A 27,490-nucleotide genomic window follows, 5' to 3' on the forward strand; every position below is an offset into this window, starting at 1 on the left:
TGTACTAATTGTTGTTTCTTGCCCAGCCATTTCCTTTGTTGACATAGAATTTTTCTCCATGTATTTGCCTCACACTCCTGAGCTATCAAACTTTAGAAGTTTTCATTAGGTTTTTCTCTTTTTATATCTTAAGTCTCCCTACTGCCTAAATGATATTTTTATTTCTTCTTTTATGTAGGTTGACTATGTCAAAGGAAAATTGTGGTATAATGAAAAATGTTTTGCCAACAGAGAACACTTTGAAGGTAAATTGAGAAGAGATATTAACAGGCTTTTTTCAACATAGATGGCGTATAAAGATGAAATAAAATGACATAAGATAAAAATAGAATAAAACAGAAAAGTAGGTTTATTTTATATAAGTTAATGGCCTAAAACTGAGGGGGGAGGGAAATTAAATCTGAAAGAGGCAGGCCCTGTTATAAGTGAAAAAAAATATTGTATTTGAATGTACTTAATGATACATTTAAAACTGTAGATGCTGCTTTTAATTTCTGTACCTTTGTATTTTATAGTTGATTATGTTACTATCAGCTTTGAGAGAAACAGGACCCTGAGTGAGGTATGTTCTTAAATATTTTAAAAGGTAAGAAATTTTAGGGGTGCCTGGGTGGCTCAGTCGGTTGGGCGTCCAACTTCGGCTCAGGTCATGATCTCACGGTTCGTGGGTTTGAGCCGCGCATCGGGCTCTGTGCTAACAGCTCGGAGCCTGGAGCCTGGAGCCTGCTTCGGATTCTGTGTCTCCCTCTCTCTCTGCCCCGCCCCCACCTGTGCTTTGTCTCTCTATCAAAAATAAATAAAATGTAAAAAAAAAAAAATTATTTATCAAAAATAAATAAAATGTAAAAAAAAAAAAATTATTTATCAAAAATAAATAAAATGTAAAAAAAAAAAGGTAAGGAATTTTATTTCTTGGATTATTTCATGGATTGTTATTAATCTAAGAAAAACAGCAATTCTGCAGACTGAAGGACTTCATCCCTCTTCGTGCCCAGTTGTGTTTCTACTTGGGTTTAACGGTACTTACCTAGCTACGTTAAATCTGGAACTACACAGTAGTTCTCGAAAAACAATTCATGCCAGAAAGAGAGGCTTCACAGTGTTTTCTGGACTTCCCTCCCCCTGGAAGAGAAGCACAGACAGCAAAGATTTATCACTATTATTTGTGGTTGATCAGGAGAACACAGTGGCTCACTAGTGTATCTGCTTACGAGAACTAATGAGAACTTACATTTTAAAAATGGCATTAACTTTTCCTTTCTCTTTTTGTAGTCAAGCTCTTGTTTTTACAGCAAAGAACCACTCCGTCAATGGTTACCTTGCTTACCTCACATTTTAAAAGGAAGGAAAACTATCGCTTCAACTCTAGTAACGTTTCTTGTTGACCAAGAGCACAGTGCTGGAGTCTACCTCTTCTCCAACCAGGTAAGCGTTACGGCCCCGGGAGGTTACTCTTGATGACACAACAGTGAAAATTTACCCTTGCAAATTTATCTCCAAGTTCTTGTTATCTTTGGCAGTAGGAGTGGCTATAATTAACCACCACAAAATTATTTATGGTTGATAGTATAGTTTAAGGCACGTTAGGGGTTTCTTGCCTCTGCTTTACCGTTCAGTTTGATGAAAACAGAAAATACGATGGTGTCTGCATAGTGATTCTTCTTTACTTCTTCTCCAGGAGAATATAAGCTGAGCTTGGTCTATATAAGGTTAAGGTTCCATAAATTGGTTCGTTTAAATGAACAAAAACTGGGGCGCCTGGGTGGTTCAGTCAGTTAAGTGTCTGACCTCAGCGCAGGTCATGATCTTGGGGTTCATGAGTACGAGCCCCATGTCGGGCTCTGTGCTGGTAGCTCAGAGCCTGGAGCCTGCTCTGGATTCTGGGTCTCCCTCTCTCTCTGCCTCTCCCCCTACTCTCTCTCTCAAAAATAAATAAACAGTAAAAAAAAAAATTAAAATGAGCAAAAAATGGGACTAGCCCTACCCTTATAATTTTAGTGGAGAAAAAATAATTTTCTTCTACCCTCTTAAGTTCAGTTCTTGAGGCCCTGCAAATTAATCTGATAAAAGACAGATAACAGGAGAAGAGAAAACAATCGATTTATGCATGCAGTGTACATACATGTGGTTGAAAATCAGTGATGAGAAACTCAAAAAGGTGGTTCAAATTTGGGGATTATATACCATCTTAATAGTTTAAGGGGGCAGGAGAGAAAGGCGCTTAAGGGAAAACAAGTGAAAAGATAACAGGAGAACAAACAGGAGATAAGAAAGTTTGTGATAATATTTGCTCATACAGGTTTGAGTGGTTTTCCCATCTCCTCAGGGCCATAAAACTCCTCTGGAGGAGGGATTTGGGGTGGGTTTTATTTGTGTTCTCCCTTCTGGAAGTAGATCTGCTCTGAAGAGGAATTAATGATAGTTTTATTTCCCAGAAGTTGCTGCTTTTAATCAGAGAAGGGAAGGCTTTTTTTTCTGCATCTGTTGAATCTTAAATGTCTACAGCTTAACGATGATCTCTATACCACAGTGGCTTATCTTGGGGTACACTTTCTGACCCCCTTCAACGCCACGATCCAAGTAGAGTTGTAAGGTGACCCAGGCATCCCCGCTTTTAAAAGGTAGGGTGCCATGACAGTTGTAAGCATGGGCGTTGGAATCGGTCTATTTGAGCAATAGCTCTATAATAAACTTCCCCATGCCATTTATTATAGAAGCTTGGACAAATTATTTAATCTTCTAAACCTCATGCTCAACATCTATAAAATGGGCATATGAGGCAGGGAGAGGCAGAGCAAAGACACATCGATGGTTGGCACTCCTTTCAGTTCTCTTCTGTGCTAATGGATGTGTCCCTGTCTTAATCAAAATCCAAGTAACAGGAAACACAAAAAATTGTAACATCGTCTAGTAATATAAATGGTAAAATTCTTAGGATTTGTTCATGCTTAATCTATTTCTAGAAAACCACCACTGTCTCTGTGAGCACCCTAAAAAATAACAAACCAGGATTAAAACCAAAATTTCCACTTTTCGTCTTTCCTTCATCATTCTCGTCTCCTGTGGGAATGGTATTCCATCCGCGAAGCCATTTTCTGTATGCTTATGGTGATCAGGTGAGTACACATGACATTTCACGCTCTAGGGTAGGTGTAAATCATTCTCTTGTTCTATGCTGAGTGATTATACGTCAAGTAAAAAACAGCATCATCCTGATGATCAAGGAGCTAGAAGGCCCAATGAAGAGAAAATGAGAGCAGAGGAATTAGGAGAGTGAATACAAACAAATCCTTTGCAAAGTTTTGCTGAAAAGTAGAGCAGTAAAATGCAGCAATGGTAGCAGGAGGAAGGGAGGTCAAGAGAAGCGGGAGAGGGGCACCTGGGTGGCTCAGTTGGTTAAGCGTCCAACTTCGGCTCAGGTCATGATGTCACGGTTTGTTGGTTCGACCCCCACCCCCCGCCCCCAACCCGTCAGGCTCTATGCTGACAGCTCTGAGGCTGGAGCCTGCTTCAGATTCTTTGTCTCCCTCCCTCCGCCCCTCCCCTACTTGTGCTCTGTCTCTGTCTCTCAAAAATAAACATTAAAAAAAATTTAAAAAGAGTGAGAAGAGGAAGGGACAGAAGGAATTAGGCTATGCGGATGGGAATTATTCAGTAGAGAGGGAAAGACTGGTGATGCGGGTGAGAGAGGGAAAAGTTGCTGGAGCGACATGTCTAAATACAGTACCAGGAAGAAGGGAGGGCTTTTGGATTCCAGAGCCGGTAAGTGGGTAGATGTGGTAATGGAAGGGGGTGGAAATTTATCTTTTACTTTCTCCACAAAAACCAAAGTTATTGTTTGAGCGTGAGGGTGGAGGAGCGTTGGGGGTTTGAGGAAAGAGACAACAGAGAGAGATAGTTGCCTACGAGAGCGGGAGAGTGGATTGACGGATGAGAGAAGGCAGTACAATTGTTTGGGCTTTGTGCTCATGGATTCCAAGTGCGATCAGTTCAGCATTATTGTATGTTCTTCTCTGTGGTCAGTTGTGGGGGTCCACACACATCGGAGAAGACAGAGAGTTGTATTTAACCACAGTTGGAGTTTTATCAAGAGGTGATTAGGAAGTAAAAGAGTGTACAGAAGGAAATGCAGTGAGACAAAAAAAAAAAATTAAGAAATCAAAGGCATGAGTAATAAAATGTAAACAAACTATTTACTTGCAGAAGATCTGATTGCCTATGTTGAACACTTAAAAGGTACATACACATTATTAAAAAGAGGAAAAGAATTAAACAGTGGAAGGGAAAGTCAGTTTCATTTCTGCTCATGATCAGCAAATTTGAAAGCATAATTTTTTAAAGTTTATTTATTTTGAAAGAGAGAGAGAGTGAGCATGAGCAGGGAAGGGTAGACAGAGAGAGAGAGAGAGAGAGAGAGAGAGAGGGAATCCCAAGCAGGCTCCACACTGTTAGCACAGAGGTAGACGCAGGGCTCAAACTCACAAACCATGAGATCATGACCTGAGCCAAAATCCAGAGTTGGATGCTTAACTGCATTGAGCCACCCAGGCACCCCTGAAAGCATAATTTTTAAGACCTTATTTACAACAGCAAAAACAAAACAAAGCAAAACTACACACACACAAATTTTAAAGTTATGTAGGAATAAATCTAAGAAAAGATTTCTGAGACTTATATGTAGAAAATTATAAGCTTTATTGAAGGACATTTAAAACTTTAAGAAGAAACAGATAAAAACATACTTGTAAATAGGAAAACTTATAATATCATTTCTTCCTTAAATTAATCTGTAGATCTAATACAACTTTAATTAAAATCTCAAGGCTTGTTGTGGAGTTTAAGTTAATTCTAAAGCATGTATAGTGTATGTCAACTCTACCTCAGTATAAAAATTTTTTTTAAATAAAGCCCCCAAAAAAGTATATATGGAAAAACGAAAGACCAAGAATAACCAAGACACTTCTTTTTGTTTGTTTGTTTTTTGAGTTTATTTATTTATTTTGAGAGCAAGAGAGAGCCCAAGCAGGGGAAGGGCGGCGGAGGTGGGGGGGGGGGCACGCAGGGTGGGAGAGAGAGAGAAAATCCCAAGCAGGCTCTGCATTGTCAGGACAGAGCCTGAAGTGGGACTTGATCCCATGAACCATGAAATCATGAGCCCAAATCAAGAGTCAAACACTTAACCAACTGAGCCACCCAGGCACCCAAGATGCATCCAAAAAAGAATAAATATGAGGGATTTGTACTACCAGATATTAACAGTTTTTAAAAAGTTTTCATAATTATAATGTGTTTTGACCCAGGAACAGACCAACTGACCAATGGAATGAAATAGAAAGCAAATAGACCCATTCATATCTAGAATGTTGATCGAGGCCAAAAATAGCATCACAGCTGAGGGGAAAATAAAAGATTGCTTAAAATAGGGTGGGAAGCATTGGTTACATATGGAAAATGTTGCCACAGACATCAAGTCCAACTCCTGATGGATTAATAATTTAAATATAAAAACTTTTACAGGAAAATATAAGTAAATGCCTTTCTGACATCAGGATAGGGAAAGCATCTTAAAACAAGACATAAAAAACAGCGACCATTAAAAAAGATAGCATCACTTCCATTAAAAAGAATTCTGGTTCTGCAAGATGGCAGATTTAGAATCTTTGGGCCCTTGTTCTCCCATAGACACAGTGAGTTAGCTACAAAATACAGATCAGAGTACCTTTGCAAGAACTCTAGAGACCAGTTGATTAGCTACAGCACCCAGACCAACATAAAACCAAAAAGGGATTCTAACAAAAGCGGTAGGAAAATTTGCCCATCTGTGCCCCACCCCCAACCACCTTAGCATGGCACAACCAGGAGGAAACCTCCCACACAAGGGAGCTTCCCTTGGGATAAAAACAAAAGAGTGGGCCTTGCATCCAGCATTCTGGCTTGTCTGAGGGAGGCTCAAGGGACTGGTTTCAGTCTTGCCTAACCCAGAGCACTGATGGAACTGGCAGAATTTTTTGGAAACTGCTGTAAAGGAGGTGGAGTAGCATTGCCAAGATGGCGGAGCAGGAAGCATCAGACATCCCTTTCCCCCCAGAGACACCAATATAACAATATACAGACCACAATACCTTTGAAAGAACTCCAGAATCCATTTGAGAAGCTACAGCATCCAGACCAACCGAAAGCCCAAGAGATTCCAACAAAAGGGATAGGAAGACTTACAGCATTTTCCATATCCATCCATGACTCTCCTTCTATTTGACTTAATGCAGCACCACTTGGAGGAAGCCCCCCCCCTCCGGGGATCCTCCCTCAGGATGGAAACAAAATAATTAACTGTGTGTCCAACATTCTGGCCAGACTGGGGAATCTGTGTCACCTAACTCAGAGCACTGATGGAACTGGCAGCCTTGTTCGGAAACTGTTGAAAACAGATATGACCTCTGCAGCACTTTAAAGCTGCAGTTCTACAGGCACATGCCAGGAGCAGCAAGAGCTTATGGGTGTCTGGAAGGAGAGGGATAAACTGCTTAGGCAACTTGAAACAACTAAAAACACAGCACAAGCCAGAGAAAACACATCCTTGGAAGAGATTGCAGAAGTCCTAGAGCCTCTAGCTGGTCTAATTGGTAAAGGTCTGCATGAAGCCAGTCCATAAACAGTGGGAGAAGTGGTTGTGTAATCAAATGCCCAAGTCTCAAAACAATAGCATCACAAGGCATGCAAAGAAACAGGGAAACATGGCCCAATCAAAGGAACAGAATAAAACCCCAGGAAATGACCGTAAAGAAATGCAGACTTATGAGCTGCCTGACAAAGAATTTTAAACAACTGTCATAAAGATGTTCAACGAACTAGAAGTGAGCACGGCTAGACAACTAAAAGAAATAAAGAAAATAATGAACTAATGGAGAATATAAAAAATAGATAGGAACTACAAAAAAGGTCAAACAGAAGTTCTAGAGCTGCAACGTACAATAACTGAGCTGAAATACTCACTAGAGGAGTGGACGTTAGACTTACTATTTGAAATCATCAAGTCAGAGAAGCAAAAAGCAAAAAAGAATGAAGAAAAGTGAAGAGAGTCTCAGAGACTTACAAGGACTATCAAACAGACCTATCTATGCACTATGGGAATTACAGAAGGAGAAGAAAGAGAGGAAGAACTTATTTAAAGAAGTAATGACTGGAATTTTCCAAAGCTGAGGAAAAAAATGGATGTACAAATTAAAGAAGCTTAAAGAATTCCAATCGGGATAAATCCAAAAAGACCAACACTGAGACATAATCGAAATGTCAAAAGTCAACAAAGAATGTTGAAAGCAAGGAGAAAAAAGTGGCTCATTATATACATTGGAACTTCCGTAAGATTATCAGTGGATTTCTCAGCAGAATCCTTGCAAGCCAGAAGTGAGTGGGATAATACATTCAAAGTGCTGAGAGAAAAAAAATGTCAATCAAGAATACTACATTTGGCAAACTGTCATTCAAAATTGAAGGAGAAATTAAGATTTTCCAGGAAAACTAAAGATGAGGGAGTTCATTACAACTAGACCTGTCAGGAAGGAAGGAAGGAAGGAAGGAAGGAAGGAAGGAAGGAAGGAAGGAAGGAAGGAGGGAAAGAAATTACTGAAGAGCCTCCTTCAAGGTGAAAATAGAGGATGCTAGATAACATCAAGAAGTCACATGAAAATTTAAAAGTTTTCCAATAATGTGAATACATGGACAAATTTAGTACTTGCACTGTAATTTTGGTGCATAAATTCACTTTTAATTCTCGTATAGAACTTAAATGAGAAAATCATTTTTTAAAATTATAATCCTATGTTAATAAATATATAAAAAGATGTAATTTGTGACATCATTGACATAAAGTGGGAAGGCAGTGCTATGTAAGAGGAGCTTTTGCCCACAATGAAGTTAAGTTTTTATCAGATTTAAAAGAATGCTATAACTTTCAGATGTTTTATTGCAATGGTTACCACAAAGAAAAAAATGTATAGGATATATGCACAAGAAAATAAGGGAATCAAAGAATGTCACTACAGATAATCAGTGAAATGCTAAAGAAAGCAGTAAGAGAGGAAAAGAGGGGGAACAGAAGCTACAAGACGCACAAAAACACAAACCAAATGGCAATAGTAAGTCCTTCCGTATCAGTAATTACTTTAGGTGTAAATGGATTAAATTCCCCAGTCAAAAGACAAACATAAGCTGAATCTATAAAAACAAAAAACATTGAGAAAAACTCTCAGGATGCAACCATGTTCTGTCTACAAGAAAATCACTTTAGATCTAAGCACACCCATAACCTGAAGATAAAAGGATTGAAAAAAAATATTCCATCAAATAGTTACCAAAAGAGAGCAAGGTTGGCTATACTAATACCATACAAAATAAACTGTTAGTCAAAAAGTGTTGGAAGAGACAAAGAAGGACATTATATAAGAATAAAAGTTCAATTCACCAAGAAGATCTAACAATTATAAATATTTATGCCCCAAGCCATCAGAGCTCCTAAATATAATGAAGCAAACTCTAAAAGAATTGAAGGGAGAAACAGCAATGTAACAGTAGGAGCCTTCAATACCCCGCTTTCAATAATGGATAGAAAAACCAGACAGAAGATAAGTAAGAACACAGAAGACTTGAACCACACTGTAGACCAATTAGACCTAACAGACATAATCGGATGACTCCACCTGACAACAGCAGAATATAAATGCTTCTCAAAAGACACAGAGAACTCTTTAGGACAGAACATAAGCAAGGCCACAAAAAAAGTCTCAACACATTTAAAGTGACTGAAACTATACAGTGTTTTTTTCTGATCATAATGGAACAAAACCAGAAATCTAGAGTAGAAAGAAAACTAGAAAATCCACAAGTATATGGGAATTAAAACAGCACGTTTTTAAACAACCAGTGAGTCATAGATGTCGTCAGAAGGAAAATTAGAAAATATATTAAGAAAATTAAAATGAAGGAGCGCCTGGGTCGTGGTTAAGCATCCGACTTCGGCTCAGGTCATGACCTTTTGGTTCGTGAGTTCAAGCCCCACGTCGGGCTCTGTGCTGACAGCTCAGAGCCTGGAGCCTCCTTCAGATTCTGTCTGTCTGTCTCTCTCTCTCTGCCTCTCTCTCACTAGAACTCTCTCTCTCTCTCAAAAATAAATAAAAACATCTTAAAAAATGTTAAAATGAAAATGAAAACAAAACACACCAAATTTATGGGACGCCCCAATAGCAATACTAACAGGAAAGATTATAGCTACAAACACACACATTAATAAGGAAGAAAAATCTCAAATCAACAACCTGACTTTACATCTTAGGGAACTATAAAAAAGAGCAAATCAAACCCAAAGTCAATAGATGGAAGGAAATAATAAAAATTAGAACAGAGATAAAGGCAATAGAGAATACAAAAATAATAGGAAAAATCAACAAAACTAAGAGTTGGTTCTTTGAAAGTTGAAAGGCCAACAAAATTGATCAACCCTTAGCTATATTAACTAAGAAAAAAAGAGAGGAGTCTGGGAAGGGATAGAGGAGACCACAATTATCTAAGATAAGGTATAAAAGGAAAATTATTTGGACGGTGGTCAAAGAGACTTCAGCTGCATTTACAACATGTTAAATTTAAGAAAAGCCTATTTTCAGGTATAACTTGTCATTAAAATTCATTTTTAAGAAGAACTTTAAAAACCTGAAATCTTCATGTGAATAAGACTTAGGCTATTAAAAAAGGTACCAGGCAGGATTCGTCCAATACAGGATCTGATTTATCTTCAAGCAACCCGTAACTGAAAGATGAGGGGATAGAGACACTCACGTGCTATGGTGGAGTATAGGTGAGGATTTACCAAGGTCCCAGGACCACTCTTGCAAGTGTCCGGGGCCTCTTCCACACAAAACATGTTCACATCCAGATCGGCTGGATGCCTGGAACACGAAAGTCTCATGTCAGTATGAGGTGAGCTCGCTCCTTCCTGTCCAAGTACACCCAACATTTCATCCTTTTAGAATCAAAGGGACCCCACTTGGGAGATGACGGGATACCTTCATTCTCTTACACATTCACCACGCACACTGTGTAGACCTGTGACTCGGCCACATACACTGTCATCCAGGCCCTAGGAAAGAACCAGAGCGTTGATGAAGTGGGTAAGGAGTCTGTACGTATGTGCGTGCATGCGTGCGTGCGATGGATGCGTGGGAACATGGGGAAGGCCATGCTGTAGGACTCTGCTTACCTAGGAAGATAAGGCTGATAGGCGAATGCTGATGGTCAGATGGCAGCCTCTTCAGTGAGCTCGTATCTTTTTATTTCCTTAGGTATGGTTTTCGATCGACGGCGGCAACACTTTCGAATTTTTAGCAGACTTTCATGATGATATCATAAAGAACACTTACCATAGTTTTTATACTTCAGATATTACTTTTGTTTCCCAAAGTGGAAATGTTTACTTGACGAAAGCAGGTGAGGAATTCACTTTAATTGGCGTAAGCACTACATGTGTCAGGGATTAGAAGATACGTGAAAAAGTTCTGCCATTTTAATCAACTAATCTTAAGGTCTCAAACCTGTTAGGGGTGACGGATTTTTTAAAAAATATTTTTATTGTGGCAAAATACACATAACATGAAGTTGACCGTGTTGCTCACTTTTAAAGTATACAGTTTGATGGTATTAAGTACATTCAAAACGATCAGCCATCAGCATCGTCCATCTCCAGAACTCTTTCCATCTTATAAAACACTCTGTATCCCTTAAAAAATAAATCCTAATTTCCCCCTGCCCCCAGCCCAGCAACTCCCATTCTGCTTTCTGTGTCTATGATTTTGACTACTCTAGGCCCCTCATATAAGTGGAAGCTTCCAGTGTTTGCCCTTTTGTGACTGGCTTATTTCACTTAGTATAATGTCTTCAAGATTCATCCGTGTTGTAGCAGGTGTCAGAATTTTCTTCATTTGTCAGACTAAATAACATTCCACTGTATGTATATACCACATTTTGCCTATCTATTCATTCCATCAAGGGACCTTTGTGTTGCTTCCATGTTTTAGCTATTTTGAATAGCACTGCTATGAGCATAGGTATACAAATACCTCTTTGAAACCCTGCTTTCAATTCTTTTGGGTGTCCGCCCAGAAGTGGACTTGCTGAATCATATGGTAATTCTATTTTTAAGTTTTTGAGAAATTGCAATTCTCTTTTCCATAGTAGCTATGCCATTTTACATTCCCACTGCCAGCATAAAAGAGTTCTAATTCCTCTGCATCCTTGTCAACACTTGTTATTTTCTGTTGTTGTTGTTGTTGTTGTTGTTGTTGTTGTTGTTGATAGTGGTCATTCTAATGGGTGTAAGGTAGTATCTCATAGTTTTTATTTGCATTTTCCTAATGATTGATCATCTTTTCTTGTTCTTATTGGCCATTTATGTATCTTCTTGGGAGAAATTTCTATTAAAGTCCTTTGCCAATTTATTAATCAGATTACTTGTTTTTTATTGCTGAGTTGTAGAAGTTCTCCATATATTCTGGATATTAATCCCTTATGAAACATTTGCAAACATTTTTTCCCATTCTGTGGGTTGCCCTTAGTCTCCTTGGTTATGTTAATTCCTAAGGATTTTCTTCTTTTTTTATGATATTATAAATGGAATTTTTTTCCTAATTCCCTTTTCTGATTATTCATTGTTAGTATATTGAAATACAACTGATTTTTAGGTATTGATTTTATATTGTGCTACTTTGCTGAATTTGTTTATTATAACTTTTTTTTTGTAGAATTGTTGGGGGTTCAACATATAGGATCATATCACTGTGAACAGAGATCATTTTACTTCTTCCTTTGTGATTTAGATGCTTTGTATTTTTTTTTTTTTTCTGGCCTAATTGTTCTGGCTAGAACTTCTAGTACTGTGTTGAATAGAAGTGGTGAAAGCAGACATTCTTGTCTCATTCCTGATCTTAGAAGAAGAGCTTTCAGTCTTTCACTATTGAGTATCATGCTCACTGTGGATTTCTCATAAATGGCTTTTATTATATTGAGATAATCTTTTATTCCTAGTCTAAGTGTTTTTATCATGAAAAGATTGGAACACAGATCCCAATATTTGGAGGACAGGGATCTTTTTGCCCACCCTGGCTCCTATAAACTGCCCCAGGAATATGTGCACAGCTGCCTGCCAGGTGGCTTGAGTAGAGGATGGGTAAATACTGCCAAAGGCTGACATTAACCATAATTTACCATCCAAGCCTTACTCCGGAAGTTGCAAGCCTTCAATAGACTCCAGAATTCCAAAGTAATTACATCAGATATACTCTGCCAGTGCAATTGTTGTCGGCCGACAGATTCCTGGGACTTCCTACTCTACAGTCTTCCCAGAATCCTCCAGGGGGTGATAGAGTTTTAGGATCTACTAAAGTAGGACCCTATGAACAGCCCTAAAGAGGGGGACCCTGGAACATCATGCTAAGCTCTCATTTACAATTTCTGTGATGTTTTGCCTTCTCAATAGACAATAATATACTCCCACTTACTGAGCTACATTTGTCTTAGCACAAATGCTTAGCGTTTAACATTCACAGCGTCCCAGCTGACGTAGGTAATGTTAGCCTACTTTTTCAAATTGATGCAACTCAAATCACATGATATGTAAGAGGTGGCATTGTATAAATGGTATATGACTCTCAATCTACTTTAATTTTGTGATTTTGTTGACCAAGCTCACATAGCTCCTCTCTGTTTATTGTGCAGCAAAAGAAACAGTTATGGACAGATGCCCAATCTTTTCCAAATCAGTTGAATTTTGTTAACCAGTCTTGGAGCCTAGAATGATAAAGGAACATGGTTCTCTGTTCAGGTCTACATCTCTATGATCTGCATTCTCATTTTATTTTGTTATTCAATTACTAGGTCTTTGAGATCTTGTTTTGTTGAATCTATTAACTTATTAAGGTCTTTTGATGCAAAATATGGGGGATATTTTACCTTATCTTGAGACAGGCTTCGTCTCAACTGGATTCTTTATATCCTTTAAATGCTATAGTACCTTCCTTCTCTGCGTTTTCATTCCTCTTCCCCTCTGCTCTTCCTCACCTCCCTCTTTTCCCCTTTTCCCTCACTATGTCTTCTCCTCCTTCTATCTCCGATCCTCCTTTCTTTCTCTCTAATTCATCACAAAAGTGTGTAGCACCAGTCAGATCTTCTGTTTGCTCTAATATAATGTAGGTGAGTTATTCTTGAAACCTGTTTGCTTCACCTCATCAAGGTAGCACTTGAACTTGTTCTGCTAGGACAGTGCCTTGGAAGGTGGTAAACCTGGCTACACTCAAGAGGGTTTGATTTTTTCCTTTGAGAACCATCTTATCCATTGTCAACTTCTCTCTTGTTAGAATATTCCTGAAAGTCCTCAGGATTTTGTTGATTTATCTTCCTTCTCTCAATATTACCTAAAAGGGCTGGGTGTAGAGTGGTGTGACCTGTTACATCAGAATTTTCTTTCTTCCCTTAGCACTTTCTTTTGTATGTTTTGACATATCGTTCTTTTCCCTATTTTGATTGTTGCTGGTGGTTTAGTTTTTGTCTGTTACTTATTTTTGTGGCAAAATATACCTAGCACAAAATTTAGCATTTTAACCGTGTTAAATGAGCCACGTTCATCAATGAACTGACATCAAGTACATTCACGTTGTTGGGCACCATCAACACCATCCATCTCCCACCAGATCTTTTCCATCTTCCCGAACTAAAATCCTGTACCCACTAAACAATAACTCCCCATTTTTCCTTCCCCCAAGCCTCAGGCCACTACCTTTGTCCCTGTGAATTTGACTACTCTAGGGACCTCAGATAAGTGGAATCATACACTTTTTGTCCTTTTGTGACTGGCTTATTTCTCTTATCTTCAGGTCTTTTTTTTTTTAATATTTGTTTATTTTTGAATGAGAGAGCACACACACAAGTGAGGGAGAGGCAGAGAGAGGGAAGACAGAGGATCCAGAGCAGGCTCTGCACTGACAGAAGCAAGACTGATGTGGGGCTCAAACTTACAAACCCAGAGATCCTGACCTGAGCCGGAGCTGGGCAGTCAACCAACTGAGCCACGCAGGCATCCCCATGTCTTGAGGTTTTTACTCATGTTCTAGCAGGTTATTAGTGCTTTATTCCTCTTTATGATCGAATAATATTCCATTTTATGGATATGGCACATTTTGTTTATTAGGGCATTTGAGTTGATGGACATTTGATGTTTAAACACTTTTTAGCTCTTATGAATCATGCTTTTATGAACATTTATGTTCAAATTTTTGTGTAGAAACATGCTTTCAGTTCCCTTGGGTACGTGTGTAGGAGTCTAACAGCTGGGTCATACGGTAACTCTGTGTTTACAGTTTGAGGAGATGCCAAACTCTGTACTGTTTCACATTCCCACCAGCAATGCGTGAGATTTATTTTTCCACACCCACACCAACACTTATTATTTATTGTCTGTCTTATTTATTTTAATTACTTGAGTGAGAAAATGTATCTCATTGTGGTTTTGATTTGCGTTTCACTAATGACTAATGATGTTAAGCAGCTTTCCATGTTTTTGGTGGCCATTTGTACGTCTTTGGAGAAATGTCTGATCAAATCCTTTACCCATCTTAAAGGTGGGTTAATTGTCTTTTTATTGTTGAGTTGTAAGAGAACTTTATATATTTTGGATATTTGTCCCTTAACAGATACATGATTTGGATGCGTTTTCTCTCATTCTGGGTTATCTTTTTGACTTGTTGATGGTGCCTTTGATTCACAAACATTTTTAATTTTGATGAAGTTCAATTCGTCTATTTTTCCTTTTGTTGTTTGCACTTTAGGTGTCATCTCTAAGGAAACAACCATTGCCTAATCCGAGGTCATAAAGATTTACTCCCATGTTTTCTTTAAAGGGGATTATAGTTTTCATACATTCGTCTTGGTCCATTTTGTTAGGTGTTCATAAGATGATGAAGCTATCCATTGAATAAAAAATAAAACTGAAATTCAATCAATAACTTCATAGGCAAGGAGATTTGCCTTCAGAAATACAGTCTTCCCAAACAGTGCTCCAGTGGCACTTCTGTAGATTATTGGGTAAATTTGGAATTGGGGCTAAACTTAGAGATAACTGATCAGGTCTAACCACAGTGAGAAAAACATTGATTATTCCCAAGATAAGAGTGAGGCTGGATTCATAGTTGTTGTTTGTTTTTAACAAGTCAGCATTCTTTACTGTTTAGTTTCCAACCAGTTTCTTCTGGTCTCTGATACGATGTTAAGCAATAAGCCTTCTGAAGCTTTCTGCTATAACTTCAAAAAGCAAGGTTTCTTCGACCTCAGTATTGTGTCCTCAATGCACACCACCAGAATTCAGTGTCACCATCATAGAATCTCCTTATTGGTTCTTCCTTACTCAACGATGAGGAGAGACCACAGAATTCTGATTCTGTTTCTCCAGGACTACACCACTGCGTTTATGTATTCTATATCCAATTTTTTTCCAGCTCATTTTTGAACTTTTATTCAATTTCTGTTGGTATCAGGTTAATCTTCTTGGTGTATTTGCTGCTATATTCGTTGAGACATTAGTTGTGACATAGCATTTCAGAATCTAATGATCAGCCATCACAGGATTATGAAATAAACAAAAATGGCTATGAGTAATATTAGGAGGGGTTGGAAAGTAGAGTGAGATGTGGAATACTTCCAGTATTCCAGAAAGCTCCCTCACGCTACTTTCCCATCAGTATACCTTTAAGGGTTGCCATTATTCTGACTTCTAATACCATAGATTAGTTTTATCTGATTTTGAACTTCACATAAATACAATTATGCATATATATTTTTTTCTCAGTCAACATTATGACCGTGATATTCCTCCACACTGATGCAGCAATTTGTTCTTTTTCACCGCTGTGTAGTCTTCCACTGTCCGAATACCATATCTCTTCCACTTCTAGTAGGTATTTGAATTGTTTCCATTGGGTGCTGATTATAAATAGAGAAGCCATGAACATTTTTGTTTTAGTCTTTTTCTGGACAGAGCTTTCGTTTCTGTTTGGCATATACCTAGGAATAGAATTGCTGCACCGTAAAGTGTATGTTTATTTGGCTTTTTGTGGGAAAAAATGTTAAGTACTATCAACATTTCTCCAAAGTAATTGCATCAATCTATTATCCCATGAGCAACATGGAGGAATTCTCGTTGCTCCTCCTCCTCTCCAGCACTCAGGTTGTTAGTCTTTTAAACAGGAGGCCATTGTGATCAGTATATAACCATATCTGCTGAAGATTTGCTTTGCACGAGTAATAATGTTTAGCACATTTTCGTATGTTCATTGACCAATTTTTATATATTTTTGGTAAGTTATCTCAAGCTTCTTTGTAATCTAGTTTTATTGGAATGACCTTTTTGATTGATTGCTCTGAATTTTTAATGTATTATGGACATGAGTCCTCTTTTAGAAATATGACTTACAAACATCTTTTTCCAACCAATGGCTTATCTTTTCTCTTCTCTTTTTTCTTATTTTATTTTGTATTTTTTTAATGTTTATTTATTTTTGAGACAGAGCAGGAGCGGGGGAGACACAGAATCCGAAGCAGGCTCCAGGCTCTGAGCTGTCAGCACAGAGTCCGACACGGGGCTCAAACCCACGAACTGCGAGATCGTGACCTGAGCCGAAGTTGGACGCTTAACCAACTGAGCCACCCAGGCGCCCCTCTGTTCTCTTTATGGTGTCCTGTGAGGGGCAAAATTATTGGTTTTTAAAAGTTCAGCTTATCGGGGCACCTGGGTGGCTCAGTCAGTTAAGCATCCAACTGTGGCACAGGTCATGATCTCATGGTTCATAAGTTCGAGCCCCATGTCAGGCTCTGTGCTGACAGCTCGGAGCCTGGAGCCCGCTTCGGATTCTGTGTCTCCCTCTCTCTCTGTCCTTCCCCCACTCACGCTCTGTCTCTCTCAAAAATAAACATGAAAAAAAAAATTTTTTTTAAGTTCAGCTTATCCATCTTTTCTTGTATGGCAAGTACTTGTTCTTATATCCTGTTTGAGAAATCTTTGCCTATGCCAAAGTTATGAAGATCCCTTCCTGTTTCCTTCTAGCAGATTGTCCTAGGTTGGTTGTATAGGTCTACGTGACATTTCTGTTTTCGTGTGCGGTATGAAGTGAGGTTCTTTTCTCCCCATAAAGCTGTCAGGTTTTCTACTATGGCCTTGAGCTGAATACTCAAGGTCATGAGTTGTCGTTGTTGTTTGTAAGCTCTTTGGTATATCCATAAAGTCGTACCACCCTACCGTCTTCGTGAAAATCTTTGAAAAAATCTTCGTAGTTGTCATCGTTGTTAGGTACAGCAACCGCATTTGATCATTTAAAGTGCAGCCGTCCACAGACACGCCATCCCCTGCCACTACAGTAATACTTTGAGTAACTGTGATGCCCTCGCTTGCTGTGGATTGCCAGCGTCACAATAACTACTAGGCATAGAGGTCATCTGTGCATTCCTTGAATATGTGAGCGACTCCGTCCCAGAATCCAGCCTGGATATTCTATTTTCCATGGACATTTTTAGTAAAAATACTGTGCCACTTCTAGTCCTGGCAGCAAATATAATTCCACTCGAGTGTTTCACCTGAAGAGCCTTTATAAGGAGACGATTTTCAGAGCAGTGGACAGAGCTAAAGGAACCAACAATGACACTGAAGTACCCAGAGACTAGCAATGGGAGAAAACCATTACAGTCCTTGGATTTAAGAGGTAATGCAAATAGGGGCGCCTGTTAAGCATCCGACTCTTGATTTCAACTCATGTCATAAGATTGAGCCCCACAGTGGACTCTGCACTGACATCGGGGAACCTGCTTGGGATTCTCTCTCTCCCTCTCTCTCTGCCCCTCCCCGACCTGCGTGTGTGTGTGCACACTCGCTCTCTCTCTCCCTCTCTCTCTCAAAATAAACAAACATTTTGGGGCGCCTGGATGGCTCAGTTGGTGAAGCATCCGACTTCAACTCAGGTCATGATCTCACAACTGGTGAGTTTGAGCCCCATGTCAGGCTACATGCTGACAGCTCAGAGCCTGGAGCCTGCTTCGGATTCTGTGTCTCCCACTCTCTCTGCCCCTCCCCCACTCACGCTATTTCTCTCTCTCTCAAAAATAAATAAACATTTAAATAAACATTTTAAAACAGAGGTAATGCAAATAAATAGATGATAAATAGACAGATAGATAGTAGATAGGTAATAGCATCACCCAAGCCCAGTCAAAGCTGGGATGGAAGAGGGGCTGTCCTATAAGAGGAATAGTGTTGGAGGCTCAAAGCTACTGCCAGAACTGTATCACTGAAGTAGGGAGAAAGGCAGGGAAAAACTACCTAGACTTTTCTCTCCTTCCCTTGTTCTTCTCTCCTGCTAGTGCCAAACCCAATCAGAAGCCTTCTGGAAACAGAGCACAAGTATTGCAGTTCGTGGAGGTCAGCCTTCCAGTGTAGCAAACAGGGAAGAGGAAGTCTAAGGATGTATCTGGAGGAAAAGGCAAACAGAGAATCAACAGCGCATATTATGAAATAAAAATTGAAATAGGCTAAATAAGATTACTTTGCAAGCAGTAAAAATAACACCTAAGGAAATGGAACTAAATTGTCAATATAAATGATGAACTATGACAAAATATAGATAGAAACTAAAGAAACATGTCTTGGGAATGCAAGCTGGTGCAGCCACTCTGGAAAACAGTATGGAGGTTCCTCAAAAAACTAAAAATAGAACTACCCTACGACTCAGCAATTGCACTACTAGGCATTTATCCACGGGATACAGGTGTGCTGTTTCGAAGGGACACATGCACCCCCATGTTTATAGCAGCACTATCAACAATAGCCAAAGTATGGAAAGAGCCCAAATGTCCATCGGTGGATGAATGGTTAAAAAAGGTGTGGTATATATACAACGGAGTATTACTCGGCAATCAAAAAGAAAGAAGTCTTGCCATTTGCAACTACGTGGAGGGAGCTGGTGGGTATTATGATAAATGAAATTAGTCAGAGAAAGACAAAAATCATATGACCTCACTCACATGAGGACTTTAAGAGACAAAACAGATGAACATAAGGGAAAGGAAACAAAAATACTATGAAAACAGGGAGGGGGACAAAACAGAAAAGACTCAAAAATACGGAGAACAAACTGAGGGTTACTGGAGGGGTTGTGGGAGGAGGGATGGGCTAAGTGGGGAAGGGGCACTAAGGAATCTAGTCCTGAAATCATTGTTGCACTAGATGCTAACTCATTTGGATGTAAATTTTAAAAAATATAAATAAATAAATAAATAAATAAATAAATAAATAAAATAAAGAAACATGTCTACATGGAATTAAAAAAAATAAGTGGAAATAATCTAAAATAATAAATACAGATGCTTGAGAAACAAAGTTGTAGGAATTTCCAGTGAAGAACGGAGGCGGTGTCTCTGTTTCTCTATATCTACAGTTCCTGGCACATCCCCTCCGATACGAGTGGACAGATGGGTGAATGAATAAATACTGAAAATAGAAAACAATACAGGAAACCAAAAGTGACAATAAGATTTTTTTTTTAACTAAAAGCGAAACACTTCTGAATTATTTGAAATAGAAAATGTAAATCAACTTTAAAGGCACAGAAAAATCAAGTCAGCCTTGGATTTTTTTCTGCTGCCACGCTGAAAGGCACATATTCTTCTACAGAACTTTCAGAGAAAAATAATATTACCTAAGAATTTGGAGCCAACTAACTTCACCAGTAATTCACATGCAAAGCCAACAGAAGAATGTTGTAAAACCTATGTTGAGTCAAAGCTGGGGTTCATCAATCATAAGACGACTTTGTTCTGTTACCACAAAGAAAAACTTCCAATTAAACCTTAACACCCTGTTTTAACAGTGTTCCTGAGTGATGCTTGGATTACTGTGACGTTATTGCCTTACTTGGTATGTGATAGGGTAATCGTTTTGAGTGGTATTTCACTAGCGAAAGATAATGTAATGTCATCTCCTGTAGGATTCTTCCTTCCTTTTTTTTTTTTTTAAAGAATTTCTTTAATGTTTTGAGAGAGACAGAGACAGAGTCCAAGTGGGGGAGGGGCAGAGAGGGAGACACAGAATCCGGAGCAGGTTCAACACTCCAGCACCGGATGCGGGGCTCAAACGCATGGACCGCGAGGTCATGACCTGAGCCAAAGTCGGAGGCTTAACCGACTGAGCCACCCAGGTGCCCCGGATTCTTTCTTTCTTAGGCTCTATAAAACACTTGGTGTCGTACAAGAAAATGTGACATTGTGGTGATTCTTCCAGTGTCGCTTACTGATAAATATATACCCTGCTTTGTTTTCTTCTCTTACTGCGCCCATAACAATTTTGTTTCAGTGCCAAATTGTAATGTAATATTATTGAAGGCATCTTAAGCATCGGTAAAATTCAACAATATTATACCAGTGTTTCAGGAAACTTGAAGTGATGGGCAATATAAAAAGCTGGCACAAAGTACATGCCTGTGTGGTCAGATGACCACTGTACTTTGAGTGCCACCTGGTGGGAAATGATTGTAAGACACGGCAATTACGAAAGTGATCTCAATCAAAATGTTAAAATGTGAAGAAAGTGTATCTGATGTTTATAGATGAAATATGGCCTAGTGAACCTTAGCAACTGTAATATTTAATTTTGTGTCAACTTGACTGGGCTAAGGGGTGCTCATATTTTTTTTAATTATTTTTTAAATTCTTTATTTTTGAGAGAGAGAGAGACAGAGAGACAGAGAGAGAGAGGAGACACAGCATCCAAAGCAGGCTCCAGGCTCTGAGCTGTCAGCACAGAGCCTGAAGCGGGACTTGAACTCCCCAACTGTGAGATCATGACCTGAGCTGAAGTCGGACATTTAACCAACTAAGCCACCCAGGCACCCCAAGGAGTGCCCAGATTAAACTATGTCTGAATGTGACTGTGAGGGTGTTTCTCGAGGAGGTTAGCATTTGAACCAGCAGGCTCTATAAAGCAGACTGTCCTACCCAGTGTGGGTGGGTGGGCCTCATCCGATCCATTGCAGGCCTGAGTGGAACGAAAGGGTGAAGGAAAATGGAATCCCCTCCTTTGCTTCCTGCCTGCCTGTGAACTGGGACGTAAGCCTTCTCCTGTCCTTGGCCTGGGACTTAAACTAGGGGCCTCCCTGGTTTTCAGTCCCCATGTCTTTGTCCTCTGACTGGGAGTTATGCCATCTGATCCTCTGGTTCTCAGGCTCTTGCTTCTCTAGCTTACAGCCGATCACAGCAGTTCTCAGCCTCCAAAATTGTATGAGCTAATTCCTCAGTAAACCTCTACCCATATCATATCCACTTGTGCGGGGCGACAGAGGTGGAATTGGCGAGAAAAGGTTGGCTTCTATATGCATCTTGAGGCTAGAGTCAGTAGGATTTGCTGATGGCCTCGATACAGGCTGTGAGAGGGAGAGGAGAATTAAGAATGACACCACGGGAGGTGCCTGGGTGGCTCAGTTGATTAAGCGTCCGACTTCGGCTCAGGTCACGATCTCATGGTTTGTGGGTTTGAGCCCCGCATCGGGCTCTGTGCTGACAGCTCAGAGCCTGGAGCCTGCTTCGGATTCTGTGTCTCCCTCTCTCTCTGCCCCTCCCCTGCTCACACTCTGTCTCTCTGTGTCTCTCAATAATAAATACACGTTAAAACAAAAAAAAAAAAAAAAGAAAGAAAGAATGACACCACGGTTTCGGATTGAGCAAAAGGAGAACTGCAGTTGGTGTTATGGAGAGGAGGAAGGCTGAGGGTGGAGGAGTTCGCCTGGGGGTCGGGAGTCCAGTCTGGCATGAGTTTGGTTTGAGATGCCTGACCGCCATGGATCTGGAACGGTCGGTAGGCGGCCAGATATACAAACCTGGAGTTCAGGGAAGAGAATGGGATAAGAGGTTTACTTTTGGGAATCATCTGCAAAAAGATGGATTTAGTGGCACCTGGGTGGCTCGGTCAATTAAGTGTCCCACTCTTGCTCTCGGCTCAGGTCTTGATCTCAAGTTCTACGTCCCGTGTTGGGCTATGTGCTGGGTGTGAAGCCTACTTAAAAAAAAAAAAAAAAAAAGGATTTAAAATCCTAAAACTGGGTGAGATCTCCAGAGATAGAGAAGAGATCTAAAAATTGAGCCCTGGGGCACGCCAACATTCAGGGATTGTGGGAGGCAGCTCTCTCTCTCTCTCTCTCTCTGGACCAGTGTCCGTTCGGTTAGGTGAATGCTTTGCTACTACCAGATTACTGCCAGGACTGCCCATCATGTTTCTCTAAAGGCACAAGAGAAACACAGGACACCACATTTGGTTCAACCTATTCATCGCAGGATAGCTAATGACTCCGGGGTCTCTGCAGAGAATTCTCCTGGCATCAGGAAGAGGAACCACCACCAGGGGGAGCTCACTTCTCTTTCTCCAGATCTCTCCTGTGACCCTCACTCTGGCCTTCACCTACTTCGGGGAACAAGTTCTGTAATGAAATGGAGCCCCGAAAGGACTTTTGAGGGACTTAACCAAGACCAACATGTATTTTACTAATTGTGGAGTCTCAAAGCCTTACTTCCACCCCTTAGTTTAAGTGAAGGGTTTTTTAGTTTTTGGGGGTTTTTTTTTGTTTGTTTTTTACAAGGTATGGTATTAAAACGTCTCCAGTTGTATTATATCGACATCAAGAGACTTCTGTTTCTTTCCTCGTAGGATTAAGAAGATATAGTAAAATCGGATCTATTAATGACAATATCTTCACATTATACTATGACCACATGGGTTTCATACATAAACTGACTCCAGACCATTTTGAAGCTGGTGGGTCATTTGCAGCCTTTGGAAATTCTAAAGGTATTTTTGGACAGGTTAGTGATATAATGCATTGAAACTGTTCACCTTGCTTTAAGAATACATATACCACATTCCACACACAGAATTGTGGGAAAACAGGAAGGTATTTTCCTTGGGACAAACTCGTATTAATGCACTTTGCTCCGTTAGACTACAGGAAAAGCCTCCGGATAGCAGAGAACATCTCCAAACCCTTCTTCCCAGTCCCTTTCAGGGTTATATAGATTTAACTCCACCCAGACTATCTTCAGAGCAACATGACCAGATATTCTAAGCTTATTACTTAGACCTATTACTTCCAACCCAGGGTCACGATAGGTTTGGTTTTCTACCTCGCAAGAAATATGAGTTCCGTTTTTCCCAGTGGTTTACCTTTCCTCTTTCATATTAACCCTGCCCCTTCATTTTTTTTTCCTTTTCTGATGCTTATATAGGACTTCCTCACAGGTGACAGTGCAAAGAGTTGTTCTAATAATTTTAATGTATAATGTGCCACTTGTGATGGTGCATGTGCCTAAGAACTCATCACTGGGCACACGGTCATGAAATGAACTTTCCTGAGTGTATCAGCAAAGAACAAGGTTTTTGTGTTCACTGGGGCTTAACAAAACCTTCCCTTCGGCCTAAAGGAAATGGAATAAAGGCCGACTCTAGTTTCAACAGATCACTGCAAACTACCAGGCCAAGACTGGGGCCGAAAGGTTGTTGTCTTTGCTTTCCCTGTCCGAGATATTCCTAGAGAGGGCGGCGGGAACTTCCTTGTGACTGTAAAATGCCGCCATATGACTTTCTGTGTAGTTGCCAGTCTGCCGTGTGGGCTCTGCATAGACACAAATCAAATGACATGAGGGGAGGGTGGAACTTGCCAAAAAAGCAGATTCCACAATTTTTCACTAACTTCACAATTTGTAGGAAATGTCTTAGTTCTCTTATGTGAAAGTTTACATTCTTAAAATCAAAAGCCAATAAATAGGTTTCTTTTTTTTTTTTTTAACTCACCTCTCTCCCCCAGACAAGCTGTGCGTGCATCCTCCCGGGATAAAAATCACCACTGGCTTTTTCGTGGCTCTATGTCCCGAGCACTGCTCTGCTCTCTTAAATCTTTGTAACAGCTACTTATCCTCATTTTACTGATGAGGAAAATGAGGCAGAGCAAGGCTGAATAATCTACCCCAAATCACACACACCACTGACATCTACCCAGACAGCAGGTCCCAGACCCCGCGTGTTGCCTTTCATTGAACTTGTACACACTTTTCATAGGGTGGTCTTGTCACTCCCAGGCTAGAATGGCATTAGGAATTCTAAAATTGTTTTTAATCTTTATTTGTTTTTTTTGAGAGAGAGTTGGGGAGGGGAAGACAGAGAGAGAGGGAGACACAGAATGTGAAGCAGGCTCCAGGCTCCGAGCCATCAGGACAGAACCTGATGTAGGGCTTGAACTCACAAACTTCAGGATGACCTGAGCCAAAGTCAGATGCTTAACTGACTGAGCCACCCAGGCACCCCTTGGTGTTTGGAACTCTAAAGCACTCTCAGCCTTTTGAGAGCCCTTAAGACACTGATTCTGTCTCATGTCTATTCTCCTGGTGTCTGTTTCCCACTCTCTCCCCTCTTCAGTGGGTTCCCGAGTTTAAGACACTAGGGGGACAAGACATGACAGAAAATGGGTCTTGGAGGCACTGTTGAATGGCCGCACCCCCAACCAGTCTGCACTACCTACCACCCCCACTCCCCATGTCATAACAACGAGGTCAAACCACAACACCCCCTTCGAGATGGTCCTCAAAGTTCCCCAAGCTGGACAGGATCAGGATCAGAGTAGAGTGTGTTGGAAAGACACTACGGGTCAGAAATTGGGGCAGCGGTGCTGGCGTGGACTATAGGGAAAGGCTTGTGAAACAGAAGAAATGAGAAAGGCTATAGCCCAGGAGAGGGGGGGTTGTGGGGTCAGCCGTGGGGTCACTGGCATGCAGCGGTGGGAGCAGCGTCTTTCAAGTGAGGAGCCGTATGCCACAGCCCCCTCCTGTAAAAAAACAAAACAAAAACAAAAAACAACTCCAGTAAGAACCGAGCTCCAAAATCTGCCCCTCCAGACCCCTCACACACAATGGAAGACATGCCTCGGTGCATTCTTCCACTCCAGCTCCTGCCAAGGTCACAGGAATCCCAAACTGAATCTTACTCCCCAGAATTTGCCTCCGCACCAGGAGAAGATATTATCCCTCACACACGCGTGGATATTCAAACAGAACATGTTGAAATATTACTCCTACTGATGAACAAAAACGGTCCTGTTTTGACCTGAACTGGAAACAAATCTCATATTTGCATTTTGCCCTAATTGAAGTATAAAGTAGTTTAGACGCACTGTTTTCTTTTTTTCCTACTCCAGCCTCCTGACATGGGCTTCGAAACTGCACTCGCGCCACAGTTTATCACTTTAAAAGAAGTGGTTTTTTTTGCGTACGTCCCCACAAACGAACCTCAGGAAAGTAGATACACCAAGAAATTCAGCAACATCCACTTGGGAAAAGTGATACACTCCAGGTAGGGACTGATTTGCCTCACACGTATTTAGATTTCACACTGGTTTCTAAACGCTAAATTTTTTGAGTCGTGTTCTTAGCTGTACCAGATAGAGTGTATCTTTTTCCGATACCTCAGGAGCCCACATACGTTGGTAGATTCCAAGGTGCCTTGACTGAGGCCCCGAGTTCAGAAACACAGGATTGATCACGTCAGCACCTTCAGTATCAAAGATTTCGTCTTCGAGTAATCAACGATGTCCTGGGCTACACTGGATACTGCTTGTCTATACTGCTCACTTACCTGGCATTTCTCACATGTACTAAGGACAAACACATCTAGCAAAGCGAAGGTCATCTTGCACAAAATTCCGCACGGCAGGGTATGTGGTATTCTTAGCCACGCTTACTTCTAAGATAACAGCAAGAGCCCAGGACCTTTAAAGCTGCCTTTAGGGCTAAAAACCGTCTTTGAAGACCACTATGAATTTTACAACCCCCAAAATCTAACAACCAGAAAAGGAACAATTTCAGATGACCAGAAGAAACTCACCCTACTCCAAACAGGTGTCTCCACCAGATTGAAATCTGTTTACTATATTTGTATCGGGATATCGGTTTGCACCTTGTCGTGTAGCCAACAACTTCATGTGCCGTGGGGCAGCTCACACAGAGATGGAGGTAAAGACTGAAATTGGATAGGATGGAACAAATGCTGGTAGCAGTCCCCCTATCCCACACAAGGATGGTAGAACTTTCTGTGTCAAAGAAAAGTACCTGGGATTTTGTGTGTGTGACATTTCCAAGCCACTTAGTCTTTTTTTTTTTTTTTAGTGTGTGTGTGTGTGTGTGTGTGTGTGTGTGTGTGTGCATGTGTGTGTGTTTAGAGAGAGAGAGCATGCAAGAGCATGAGCAGGGGAGGGGCAGAGAGGAGAGGGAGACGCAGAATCTGAAGCAGGCTCCAGGCTCTGAGCTGTCCGCACAGAGCCCGACGCGGGGCTCAAACTCATGGGCTGCGAGATCATGACCTGAGCTGAAGTCGGACGCTTAACCAGCTGAGCCACCCAGGTGCCCACCACTTAGTGTACATAGGCACGTCCTTGTAGAAAACATACAGAATCACTTTTTAAAAGACTGACATATGATTAATATAATCTCAATGTTAATATTAGTGTTTTACATCCTAGTAATTTAAAAAAGCATATGATCCTCTTAAGGATCCAAATACAAGTTTCCCCTCACTATCCAAAAGTAGAGTGTTCCTGTGAAACTTTTTGGAAGCCAAACTGGCGTAAAGACGCAATTACCCTTAATTTTTATGGAAAAATTTCTGAGCATTCCCAGACCCCAAAAATAACCTCCGTTAGGCTTTTTCTGATGCCTTACGACATATCTTGCTAACGGATGCACAAAATGAATGGAGATAAACCACAGCTGCTCACACAGGTCAACCCTCTGGCATCTTGGTGCAGAGAATGCTGCGTGCGGTTCGAGGGGGAGGAGTTCGGCGGGACCTTCTTTCTGCTGGGCATGTGCGCTGCCCCTATGAGGGCTCAGCTCACTGCAAAACCAAAGCTGGATTCTGTTTTCACTTTTTGCCTCTTCTCGTGGAAGTGGGCATCCTCTTGGGATTTCTTTCAGTTAGGGAAAACAAGGGCTAATGTTGGTCTTTCCTAAAAGTGGAGCGGTGCAAGGTGAACTCTGGAAAAGTGAAGGTGCCTGTATTTAAAAATCAGAACAGCACATTCTGGGGTCAGATTCTAACTTTGCTCTACTGGTGCGGAAACGAGGGAATGGGCATCTCCAAGACAGGAAATGCGAGAAAAGAGCCAGGATCAGAGAACTAGAAGAAAGCCAAACTTCAGCTGGACTGGTCAAGGATTTGGGACCCAAGGTTCCAAAGTTAGCAATCGGTCAAGGCAGATTCTAGGTATTCAGGGGCTGGAGCAGGGTGAGCCCTTCATTCATTTTCCCACAAACAATTGCTTAAAACCTACTATGTGCAAGGCACTCTGGATACCATAGAGCAGTGAAGACGACATTCGAACCC

The 27,490-nt window shown here is 40.6% G+C and overlaps 1 protein-coding gene across 2 annotated transcripts in view; it reads left to right on the forward strand.

Moving 5' to 3' along the window:
* Positions 1-27,490, forward strand: part of CATSPERB (catsper channel auxiliary subunit beta) — a 108,447-nt gene that overhangs the window by 41,150 nt on the left and 39,807 nt on the right. For both annotated transcript variants that reach the window (XM_086708991.1, XM_086708992.1), the window contains exons 12-18: positions 179-245; positions 516-562; positions 1,273-1,425; positions 2,964-3,116; positions 10,332-10,476; positions 22,772-22,926; positions 25,308-25,462. In XM_086708991.1, the coding sequence (XP_086565117.1) occupies positions 179-245; positions 516-562; positions 1,273-1,425; positions 2,964-3,116; positions 10,332-10,476; positions 22,772-22,926; positions 25,308-25,462 (875 nt within the window). The remainder of the gene's footprint in view (positions 1-178; positions 246-515; positions 563-1,272; positions 1,426-2,963; positions 3,117-10,331; positions 10,477-22,771; positions 22,927-25,307; positions 25,463-27,490) is intronic.

Source organism: Puma concolor, chromosome B3 (assembly GCF_028749965.1).
Source record: "Puma concolor isolate L17-30 chromosome B3, mPumCon1.1.hap2, whole genome shotgun sequence".
Taxonomy (NCBI): domain Eukaryota; kingdom Metazoa; phylum Chordata; class Mammalia; order Carnivora; family Felidae; genus Puma; species Puma concolor.